Below are 12866 nucleotides of genomic sequence, written 5' to 3'. Positions count from 1 at the left end.
GATCTTGATAAAATTTCCTTTTCGTCTTAGTAACTAATAAGCCTTTTCACAGTTTAAGAATCGATTCCACTGCGCATGCGATTTTATCCCGAATTTCTACATTCTTTTGTCTAAACCTTCTTTGTTCTTAATTAAACAAAAGAAGGTGAGAAATTCGGGATAAAATCGCATGCGCAGTGGAATCGATTCTTAAACTATGAAAAGGCTTATTGATTAACAAAATTCCTCATCTTTCTATACTTAGACCAGTCTTCTGGGTCATTAGACTTCGTGGCCTTTTTCTTTAGGAAGTCCCTGTTATGCATTTCCTGTTTAACATTAGCATTTATCCAGGGAGAGGGTTTGTTGCGCACTTTTATCAACCTAGTGGGAGAGTGCTTATCAATAGTTTTTAAGAAGATTTTTTTCCAGCTTGCCCATGCTTCGTCCACGTTTTTTAGTTGGTCGAAGAGTGGCCAAACAGTGTTTGTAAGGTCATTTTCAAAGTCTTCACAGTCAAAATTTTTAAAATTTCTCGTTTCAATAATTTTAGGTCTTCCTCTTGGGATACCAATTTTCCTGATGGCGAAAGCCAAATAATGGTCACTAATAGATAGTGCATAAACTCCAGACTGAATAATATTATTCTTACAATTTGATATTACATGGTCGATTAAGGACTCTGTCTTTTTCGTAACCCTAGTTGGCTGGTTGATTATTTGCTCCAATTGAAATTCATCAAGTATATCATTGAGACGTGAAGTATGCAACTCGGGGGGATTAGAAAGCAGATCACAATTTAAATCCCCCAAAATGTAAATTTCTTTGTATTTATCTTCTATAATACGAAGAACGTTTACGAATTTATCAAAGAAATCTAAAGGTAGTTTCGGAGGTCGATACCATGTTATTACGAGAAAGGGACTAGAATTCGGCTTTCTAATCTCAATAATTATTATTTCCAATTCATCATCCTCTAGGTTCTTTTTCCTACGAAAACTAATTGAGTCACGAATATGAAAACAAACTCCACCTCCATGTTTATTCCTATCTCGACGTATCAGCGCGTATCCAGGGATGGAAAACAGAGAATCACAGTCATTACTATCTAATTTAGTTTTGTTAATGGCTAATATATCTAAGATGTCATTGGACAAAACAATTCTGAGCTCATCGATATGTTTTCTTAAACTATTTATATTTAAGATTCCCATTTTAAAACCGTTAGTCTGGAAGAGCTTTGAAAATGAACAATGTGGTAATGCACTGACAACTTGATTAAATCAATGATTATTAATATGATTCCTAAAGTTCGAAGCTAGCTTAATTACCCCCTGACGATTTAGATGGATACCTCCTCTATTGAGAAAACTATCGTCAATATTGTCGTTGCAAATAAAACTTATGTTATTGCTTTCGCAATATTTCTTCAATAGTTGGTTTACCTGATTTACGTTGTTATTAATTACTTGATTGTTCTTTCGACGTATAATGGAGGAAAAGGCTATTTCAGTACTTGAACTTTCCTTCTTAACGTTCTCAATTAATTTAATAAGCTTGTTCTTGATCACCTTAGAGTTGTCGCTGTTCAAATTATTCGTTCCGCAGTGTATTATCACTTTCTTAGGCTTTTTCCTTGTGGAAGGTTTGATGAAATCCTCAGTGTCCTCCACTGTGGCACCAGCATACGACATACATTTGACTTTTTGATCTCTTGACAGTTTATCTCCTTGGATGTATTTTAGCATTGAGTCGCCAATAACGAATACTTCAAGTATTTTAGAGGGTTCGTTATTTTGATTTTCGTTTTGAACGGAGTTTTGGTTCATCTCTCTGGTTGTCTGTCGTTCTTTGCGTTGTTGTGCAACTTTCTGCTTCTTGGGTTGTGAATTAAGAGTGCTTCCATTAAAGTTAGCTTGGTCAGAGTGATATACGGACGTTCTGTTAAACATTGGACATGGAGGAGTATTCCAATTTTGGATTGGAGCTGAATATCTGCACGAGTATAATAATGATAAAAGATTGTTTCTTTCTTCTTGAAGCATTTGGAATTTTGCTTGAAGAACCTCATAGGAAGGAGTATTTGACTCCATAAATCTTCTTTCGAGAGTTTGTAGTCTTCGTTTCAAGTCCTCGATATCTTTGGCGTTTTTCTGGCAGTCAGGGCATTGATTATCCCCAGTGGGAGGCTTAATACTTGAGAAAAGAACTTGAATATCATCGTGTTTCGGTTGACTTGAAACATATTCTTCGGTCGACTTGAAACATATTCTTCGGTCTTCTTTTGTCCCTCCTCGACGCCATCTTTGTCTTCTTCTTCTTCTTCTTCAGATTCATCTTCTGATTCAGAGCTTGATTCGGGACTCGATTCTACATTACAGTTTCCATTTTGTTCCTCGCTGTCCTCAGAAATAAAAGATATAATCTTTTCCTTCATTGATTCCTGTTTCGATCCCTGAACATTCAAGGTTTTTGTGTTTGGGTAGAAACACAGAGTTACAGTGTCGGACTTAAGAACATGGAATCCTCCGTTATTGCTCGTAAAAGACCAATTTCCACTAAGTTTAAGGCTTGAATTCGCAAATTCCTTTAAATCTTCGAACTCACCAAGCCATTTGATCCTTTGCTTACCGCGGTCGCTTTCTAGTTTGAGTGGTAAATTTGATTTTAAATCAGTTTCGACGAGAGAGTTAAAATCGCGTCCTTCCGCCATGATAGCTAGCTATATGATGGGCTATACTAGGCCAGTTAGCTTTACTATCTTAGATAATAACAAGTATTTAGGTCATTTACATCTAAATTAAATAGGAAGAGACAAAACACAAGAAACATATATATATATATTTAGAAAACTCATTAATAATTCATGAAGAAAACACAATAGAAATCATGACCATGAAGATGATTTTATATCTGATAAAGATTCGTCTTCATTTGCATAAACTTTAACTTGGATTTTCTCTATCCAACTTGGTTCATTTCGTAAAAAAATCGGTACACAATGAGAACAAACATCATAAGTTTTCTAAGCCGTTTAATAATCTCGCAGATCGTGTTTTATCGGGTCTAAAACCACTCGGCTGCGCCTCGTGTTTTATACCCGATAAAACACTCCTGCTCGTTTATTAAACATTACATAATGTAAGTATGTAAAAATAAAACAATAAATATACTTAAGTTAAATAAATGTAATGTAATAGTGCAATGAAAAAATGTATTCGAAAGTAAACAATACAAGAAAAATATATGGGATATAAGATTAACGAACATTATTGTGTCATAAATTTAAGTTATAGAAAAATATAGGATGAAGAATATTGGAGGAATAACGTTAAGTACTATAAGATTTGATAATTGAGTCTTTTAATGGCTCTTTGAATTTAGAAATGCTGGAGGCTTTTTTAATTTCCTCGTCCAATGAGTTCCAAGCTTTAACACCAGCAAATCTAATATTAAATTTTCCGTAATTTGTTCTAATTTTGGGGAGAGAAAGTGACACTTTGGAGGCAAGTCTGGTATTATAATTATGTCTTTTGCTAACAGATTCAAAGAAATTATTGAATAACCCTGCTTTGAAATTATAAACAAATATTGCATTGTGATAAAAGACAAGATCATGGAACTTAATTATGTTATGCTTAATGAAAAGAGGATTGGAGTGGTCCCTGTAGCCAGAGAATGTTAGTATACGCAGAGCTTTTTTTTGTAAGATGAAGATGGAGTTGATAGTGGAGTGATAGGTGTTGCCCCATACTAAAAGTCCATAGGTCAGAAAAGGGTAGATCAAGGTGTAATAAAGATTAATCAAGATACTAAGATTAGTGAAATGCCTAATTCTAGATAAAATACCAATGCTACGTTTTACTTTTTTGGCGACAAAATTAATGTGTGCTTTCCAATTCAAATGGCTATCAATCATGACGCCAAGATATTTAAAATATTTTTCTTGTTTCAGTAGCTTACCATTAATGCAGAGATTAATATTGTTAGTAAGTTTTTTCTGAGGTGGATGAAGAATAAGGAAATTTGATTTTTCAATATTGAGTGTGAGTTTGTTGGCACATAACCAGTTTTGAACATGAATTAACTCCCTGTTTACTTTTTCTTCTAACACACTCTTGAAGATTATTGTTAGTATAAAAGAGGTTTGCATCATCAGCAAAGAGATGAAATTCAAGTATCTTTGACGAGTTATGGAAGTCATTAACATATAATAAAAAGAGTAGAGGGCCTAATACTGACCCTTGCGGGACGCCACATGAAATGTTCGATGCGTCTGAGTTAACATTACCAAGGGAAACAAATTGTTTCCTTTCACTTAAATATGAGGTGAACCAGCTTCTTGTTAAACCTCTAACTCCATAGTGATCTAGTTTTTCGAGTAAAATTAGATGATTAACTGAATCAAATGCCTTACTCAAATCTAGAAAAATACCACAGGAAAATGTGCCTTTTTCAAATGCTCTTTGAATGTTATCAGTGATAGATAGAATTGCATGTATTGTGTCAAACTCTCTGAAATAAAAAGCTTCTGTGGATTTTCCCTTACGTAGCCAATGTCTCTAGATGACTTGTTACGGAGATTCTTTTTGGCAGCATACAGATTATTGCGTACATCTCGTCTAGCAAAGTTGACAATTATTGCTGGAGGTTGCTTGGAATTGGGATCTAGAGCCGCGAGTCTATGGCTTATGGAGAGATCAGTGTCCTTGATTTCAACTCCTATCAATTTGCCAACGTCTTTAACAATCTTGTTGGTATCTTCGACACGATGCATTTGTACTCGTATTCCAAGGCATTCCCTTCTAGAATACTGCTCATGATCATTTAGAATGTCCTTCATCATGCAGATTTCGTTTGTAGATCGAGTAATTTCAGCTTTCTGGGATAAAATTTCCTTTTCCAGATCATCTTTGTCGGACTCGCCCCGATTGACTTTCGTTAACAGATCTTCATAAATGTCACTTAAGAATTTCATGGATTGCTCAATTAAATCGACTTTCTCAAACAGTGGTTTTAACTTCTTGTCGATCAGATTGATGATTATTTTTTCCTCCATCACGAACACAATAAATAAAGTAACGATTGAGTATGGAAAAAAAGTATACGATGAAACAGATGTAGCAAATTTAAACAAGTTTAGGTTTCAATTTGAAGAGCGGGGAAAAAACCGCCATCATGATGCGCTGACCGCTTAAAGCTGCTATGAATAGTATGAGTAGAGATGGGCACCGCAAGTACCACTGTGTGTCAGGCAAGATCTTCTGGAGTCTCACGAGCCTCATTGAGGACGTCACGGTCCACAGAAGATCAAGATGCCTGATGAAGACCAAGCGACCTTGGCCTTCAAAGAGGTGCAGAAGCAACTCAAAGTTCCATTTATCATTTATGCGGATTTTGAGTCTCTGCTGGTGGAATGTAACCACACCCCTTTGGAGGAAGGTGAAAGCGGTACACAAAAAACCCAACACCACCAGCCCTGTGGGTTTGGATATACGTTTGTGTCCACAGTGGAGGACTTTTGCCATCCCCCTGTGGTGTACCGTGGGGTTGATGCAGTCGATAAATTTTTAGAATGTTTAGTGGAAGAGGAAAAACAGATCAATGAGATTTTAAAGATGGTAGTCCCTATGGAAGTAGATTTAGAGTACCCAACAGAACTGCATGACCTCCACAGTGATTACCCACTAGCCCCAGAGAAACTCAAAGTTCCACAAGACTGGTTGACCCCCTACTGGCAACAACTCATGGACGACCTGGACATGAACTACCTTCCCGCACAGAAACTCGTACCCAACTTTAATGACAAGACAAAGTACGTGCTGCACTACCGCAACCTGCAACAGTACTTGTCACTGGGCATGAAATTAAACAAGATTCACCGTGTCCTCGGTTTTAACCAAAGACCGTAGTTAAAGAACTACATTGACTTCAATACAAAAAAAAACGAAAGAACGCGCGGAATGATTTTGAAAAAGATTTTTTCAAGTTGATGAACAACAGCGTGTTCGGCAAAACCATGAAGAACTTGAGGAAGCGAGTGAATGTGAAACTCATCAACACCGAGAAACAACTCAAGAAACTGACTGCGTCACCACTGTTCGACTACTTCCGCATTTTTGATGAAAACCTAGTGGCCGTGAACATGAAGAAACCTTCCTTACATTTGAACAGACCTCTATTCGTTGGATCTTCAATCCTCGAATTGTCCAAAAACCTGATGTATGACTTCCATTATAATTATATGAAGTCAAAGTATGGAGACAAGTGTAAACTACTGTTCACCGACACCAATTCCTTGTGTTACAACATAAAAACAGACGACATTTACCAAGACATGGGTCAGGACCAGGAACTGCTTGACACTTCAGAATATCCCAGAGACCACCCCCTGTATAGTACGAGAAACAAGAAAGTCCTGGGAAAGTTGAAGGACGAAACCCATGAGCTTCCGATTGAAGAGTTCATCAGCCTTCGCCCCAAGATGTACTCCCTCTTGTACCATGAAGAAGGCCATGAGGTGGAGAAAAAGACCGCGAAAGGAATCACCAAACACGTGACCAAACGGGACATACCACACGCCCACTATAGAGATTGTTTGTTTGAGAAAAAACGAACTATCGCAAATATGAAACAATTACGTAGTTATAAACAACCAACTTTATACCATTGATATAAATAAGATAGGCCTTAGTCCCTATAATGACAAGAGGTACATATTAGATGATGGCGTATATTGTTACTGAAACTATAATAAAAAAACTGGAACATGAATGTTTGTGTCTTTAATTTAGACTGGGGTGGAGTCATAAATCACTTCTTCGTCACTACTGAGCACAACACTCGTCACAGGGGAGGGTGAGTCGCTGCTAAATCCTGGGTGCATGGTAGTGAGCAGTATGGTTGGATGGACCGGGATAGGGTGGTAATAACGCCATAGGCGACGAGTGACGAAAGTAATGATAGTGATGAGGATGATGAAGGATGAGGTTCCAACGATGGTGTAGATGTAGATGATGTCAGATGTTAATGTGGATTCCATTGGCCTTGATGTGGTTAATGTTCTTGCTTGTGGTTAGATTTCCTGTGGTGGATGATACAGCGGATGTTGATGGGGTTTCTGTGGTAGATGTAGTTGGGTTGCCTGTGTTAGGAGTCGTTGACTTTCCTGTGTTAGACGTTATTGGGGTTCCTGTGGTCGATGATACAGCGGATGTTCGTGTGGTTCCAGTGGTGAATGATGATGCAATGGTTGTTGGGGTTCCTGTGGTCGATGATACAGCGCGTGTGGTTCCAGTGGTGAATGATGATGCAATGGTTGTTGGGGTTCCTGTGGTGGATGGTGCAGGAGTCGTGGTTAATGGGTTTTCAGTGGTCGGTGTAGTCTGATTGCCTGCAGTTGTGGAGGGTGTAGTCGGATTCTTGGTCGTGGTTGGGTTTTCTGTGGTCGGTGTCTTACAGTTTGAGTATATGATTAGAGAGGGGTCATCTAGGAGGAGAGAATAGTTGAGTGGGTTGCTCCTCAAGTCCAGGAGCTTCAAGTGTGGTAGGCCCGATTATGTCTAATTGTCCCTGTGATAGTACTAAAAATGTCCCGGAAAGTGTCCCGCTCATCGTTCTGTCCCGACTGTCCTGACCTTTCATAATAATAATAATAATAACTTTATTAGTGTCTTTAAGCTTTTTAAACTCAATGAGAGTATTATTTCACGTCATTTTGGTTGTGGCTTTCATGATGTCAAAATGTTATCCTAAAGATTTTCCTATAGCTGGGTGTTCAAATACAAATTTAGTTAAAGTTTCAAATCATTTTGCAGATGTGCATTTCCTGAAATCTAATCAGCGAAAAATCTGGTTACAGCAAGCGAAACGTGATAAATATTCACGTTCAATTAACAACACATTAGTTGTTCATCAACCGTTGTGTGAAATGAATGTGTCTTTCAAACAACCGACTAACATTCAAGTTTGTGGGCCTACGTTTAGCGGCAAGTCCTACTGGACTGAAAAACTTTTACGAAATGTAGATGAAATGTTCAATGAAAAAATCGAGCAAATCGTGTATTGCTACGGCGAGTTTCAACCGTGGTCTCTATTATTGGTATTAGATGACCTGATGAATGAGAGTACGAGTAAAGATTCCATGGTTTATGTGATCACGAAAGGTTCTCATCACCGCAACATTTCAACACTATTTTTAGTCCAAAATCTTTTCCCACCGGGAAAACATTCAAGGACAATTTCTCTAAACACCCACTACATCGTGGCCTTCAAAAGCCCTAGGGATTCACTCGGAGTCTCTATACTAGCAAGACAAGCGTTTCCTAATGCTATAAAATACGTGATGGAAAGTTATGACGATGCCGTACAGCAACCGTATGGATACTTAGTGTATGATTTACATCCCCCGACCCCAGACAAGATTCGACTTCGAACTTCGATCTTCCCGGGAGAGCAAAAGTGGCTTATGTCAAGCGCATATAAACGTCTGTCATCACCTAATCGAATCATTTGATGATGTCTCGCTGGATAAGCAACAACGCAGACTTTTTACGCGTGCTAGCTAAATCCAACCCGAAACTAAGACGAGCTATTATCAAGTGTTGTAACGCTGAATTAATCAAAGCGATTTGTGAAGTGACCTTGAACGTGTTGAAAGGAGTCGTCCCTATTGACGAAAAACAAAAGAAAAAACTCAAGCGTTACAAGAGAGTCTTACGTGCTTTATCCGATAAAAAGTTGTCTATTAAAAAGAAGAGAGAGGTTTTGAATCAGACCGGAGGCAACTTTCTCCCGTTCCTCATACCCCTAGTCTTATCAGTTCTCGCCAGTCTCATATCAAAGAAACTATGAAGCACAGTAGGAAAATGTTTTTAGTTCCTGAGGAGGTGATGACTATGATACAACGAAACGTTCTTCAAACTTCGCCCATAGTCAAATCAGTGAGTTCACTCAACCAACAAATGAACAATACACTACAAGATCCAAACTTGCCAGCCGAGATTAAAATCAAGAATCACGATCAATTACTTCACCGCTACTTGAATTTACAAGAGCAACGTGGGAGTCATATTCCCACAGTAAAAGTTCAAACAGCCGCAGAGCCGGTACCACAGCGACCCCAACCACCACCGCAAGAACAACCAATACAGGGAACCCAACAACAACCTGTCTCGGAATCGGAGATTCTAGGGGTGGTTCCTAAAAAGTTTCGAAGTCAAGCTCAGGGGTTATTGAGCTGGATAAGGAAGACTCCTGAGGCCGTTCAGTGGGATGAGAAGGGACAAGTCTCATTGGAGGGTAAATCCGTTCAGGGATCCAGCACCTATGATCTGATCAATGACCTCGTGAGGACAAGGAAGGGATTTTCTCCGACCGGAAGAGATGAGTTTACTAAAGTACTGGCGAAGTTAAATACTCCTGAAGAGTTGGTTCGAAATGAAAATCGAAGGCAATTGATGGCTTCGTTTAAAGCAGGAGGAAGACTTCCTCCCACCACCCCTTCTGCTGATTTACTCCCTACTCCTCGACCCACCCCTCCTAGTCGACCTAGAAAACGACCTGTTTCACCCGCTTTACAGAGACGAGGAATTGAAGTTCCCCCTCGAGGGAAGAAAACTTTAGATTGGATAAACTATTAAAATTGTAAACGAGTCTGATATGATTAAATAAAAGTTTATTCAAAATTTATTGTCTATTGCGTTACATATACTTCATTACAAATTCATAGACCATTTGGTCGTTACACACTTTGTCTGAACTAAAAAGGTTTACAATAGTACTCATACTCACACCCCGTGCTCGATGCATTAAATAAAAAATACAATATTCTCCGCATACTGCGCTCAATGTACTTTGGAGTTCTTTCTTATTGAAACTCCAGTGTTTACTATTTTGGTTGAGAAAATCTACAAAATAAATACTATAAAATTAGGGTGGATGACCATAACTGTCGAAAAATTCTCCTTGTACTGGGTTGATAAAATAAAACGCCACGTAGTGTTTTTCTGGTTTACTACTTGGGTCTGTATGTGCTATGTAGCCGCATGGGTATGAATCTGTAGATCTTGGAAGGCGGTTTTCTGCAAACACGCCTCCAAGTTTATTTCTAGTCGTACGGTCCTTCTTGATGACGGATTATATCTGTTTGGTATTCATGCTGAGTATTCAAAGGTCACGTGACGTGAAGAATCAATCTCGACTGTTGATTCAAATTCTCCGTATGCAATAAGGTTGACGGCGTTGGGTAGGCCTGTGCTAAACTGAATCTCCAGAGAACGTTCCCCTTCTGTTTCTGGTTCAAATGCGACGAGGAACCGCAGAGATCTGGGGTTAAATCAAAGACGAGGATGGCATAGCCTTTGTTGTAATCTTGTCGTTCGATATCTATACCAGAATCTGCGAACACCCTCCCAGTTCCAGAAAACAGCTTCTGATACGCTTCCATAAAGTTCATCTCATTGGCTCGTGCGACTTTTAAAGTAATGGGTTTGAAGGGAATCTGTTCTCCATCTATGGTTTTACTGATGGAAGTCGCTCCATACAGTTTAAGATTGTAAGGGTTTATGGGAAAACTTCCATTAAAAGCGGTGGAATCCACCATCGCTAACACCACACGTTTAGGTACCAGACCATTAAATAGATCTCCTTTATGAATCGATGGGTTTCCTGTGGGTATGGTATACGTCTTGCAATCTGTTCTCCGTATTGGGTATATGGCATTCACTCCCATCTTCAACTCGTTCAAGTGTTGAAGTTGTACGGTTGGGCTTACTTTCACAGCACGAACTTTCAGATTGGCACTTTGAACCGAATTTTGTGATCGGGGTTTGTCTCTCCCGACATCAAAGCGAATGCTGGGGTGGAAGGGTTTAGTTTTATGGTGACGTCCACATGATTTAGGAGAAGGTGATCGTTGAACATTAGATCACAATGTAATCTACCCCACAGATCTACAATATAACTTTTTTCAGTGAACGAATAGCGGGTCTTGAGTCCGTCATTTGCTCCAGGCGATGTTGGGTCGGTCTCATCCATCGCTCCTGCTGTGTCTTTATAATAAAGACCTGCAGTAAGATGGGACTTCTTGGCTGACAATCCATAATTCAAGACCGTTTCCAGCATACTCTTATAGCTATACGTTCCTGTTGATTGCGTGACTTGAATACCATTGAGAAAAACATCCACTCGTTTGAACAGACTTTGCAAGAAATTGTTGACTGGTGCTACTTTTTCATCAGTCGTAAGATTCGAACCATTTGCCTTGGTGATTTTCACTTTGATAAACAGCATGGTCTTTGCTAGATCCAAGTAATTTTCAGATCCTGTAATCCCGTGGAGGATATTGAGGATATCGGTTGATATTCTATCCACTGACTCTTATCAATAGCCACTTGAGTGGGTGGTATTTTGAATAAATCCAGTTCACTTTTCGTACACGGAGTGGAGTGAGGGTGTACAAATGCCATATTTAAGGCTCGAAAATGTCTTCGTTCGCGAGAACTATCTTAGCTCTTTTCGCTTTGCCAGCTCGTGGTAAAGTGATTTTTTTCTGTGAAGTCTTTCGTTTTAGACTCTTTTTCTGTCTTGATCTGCCACTTCCTACTTGAGAGGTGATCTTATCAAAGGCTTGCCGTTTCATGGTCTGTGCTGTTTGCTGTACTCTTGCTTTAGCAGAATCTTTCAAATTATTCCCAGCCGAAACAAGTCTTAGCACCTTCTTGTAATAATGGTAAGGCTTTCCTTGCTAGGGATTGAAAAAAGGAACCAAGTCCATATCCTCTCTGAAAAGGTTCACCGTGAAACACCATCATTTGTCCTCCTTGCTGTTTTCTCATTTTACTGAAAATAGAGCGGTCGACGAAGTCTAAAGCTCAATGTTATCACCACGCGTCCACGTTCAAATGGTACTTTTTTCCTGTGTCATCCGTTATAACGACTTCTATAGTCTAAAATTCTTTCGTGGCTAAAGGGAGATATTGGGGATTTTCATAGTCGATCGTAATGATTTCTCCGTCTTTGCCTCGAGTTGGAATAATACGTAATAGAGGGACGTCACCGACAATTTGGCTTTCGACGATGTTTAAGTAAACATACAGTGATTGAAGGCCAATATTCAAATTACTCACAAAATGTCCTTCGGTCGTCTTGCCTAGGATGACATCCTTACCAAATCCTAGGATCACTCCGAGATCATTTTCAAAACTTAGTTTTCTTCCAGCACCCAACACCACTGTCACTTTCTGTGATCGATTATCCAACTCGAGGGAAATCTCGGTTACTCCATCATCTGTGATTGCTTTGTTAATGGCACTGACGACGTCAGCAACTGATGTGTAATGACCAACTGCAATCACACCGACATCCCTGACTCCAATACCCCCGTCGTAATAAAACTTCCGGTTTTCCTTTCTTATGCTAAACCACGTGTGAGGGAAGGTGATGGAAGCCAGTTCAACATCCCAAGCCCCCACCAAATCCATGCGCTTGGGTTGTTTCACTTTATATTCAGTAAGAGAGTTGTTTGAATATACATCCATAGAACTATTACTTGGGACAGTAATGTATAACTGACTTGTCGTCATGATTGTTTGGAGTGGAATGAATACACTACACAAAACATTTGATTTTATAAACTTTATTCAATGTCACTACTCAAGACCCAGCTATTATACTTGAAAAAATACCAATATTACAGTGCATTGCAGTTCGCAATCATGGATATCGAAGGTATGATAATCCTTAGTTTCTACATGCAGATATACTATTATTATTTAATAAGCAATACACCTCGTTACTGCAGCGGAAAATGCACGCGAATTTTGAAAGTCTTTTAGTGATGCAAGAAGATGCAATTTTACGCATATTTTCCTAGAAAGGGAACCTTA

General features: G+C 39.0%; 1 protein-coding gene across 1 annotated transcript; it reads right to left on the bottom strand.

Annotated features, from left to right (window-relative positions):
• Positions 1-10770: 10770 nt before the first annotated feature.
• Positions 10771-11447, bottom strand: LOC148908393 (uncharacterized protein F54H12.2-like). The gene is made up of 2 exons (XM_089035856.1): positions 11357-11447; positions 10771-11303 (listed from the first exon to the last, which is right to left on the bottom strand). The coding sequence occupies exons 1-2, from the start codon at positions 11445-11447 to the stop codon at positions 10771-10773; spliced, it is 624 nt and encodes a 207-aa protein (XP_088891982.1).
• Between the last annotated feature and the right edge of the window lie 1419 nt (positions 11448-12866).

Source organism: Actinia tenebrosa, unplaced genomic scaffold, assembly GCF_029948245.1.
Source record: "Actinia tenebrosa isolate PJP-AT-01 unplaced genomic scaffold, QUT_ActTen_1.0 PGA_scaffold3__52_contigs__length_22856419, whole genome shotgun sequence".
NCBI classification, from domain to species: domain Eukaryota; kingdom Metazoa; phylum Cnidaria; class Anthozoa; order Actiniaria; family Actiniidae; genus Actinia; species Actinia tenebrosa.
The sequence above is the reverse complement of the archived record's forward strand: the minus strand, read 5'-3'. Positions and strand labels throughout refer to the sequence as shown.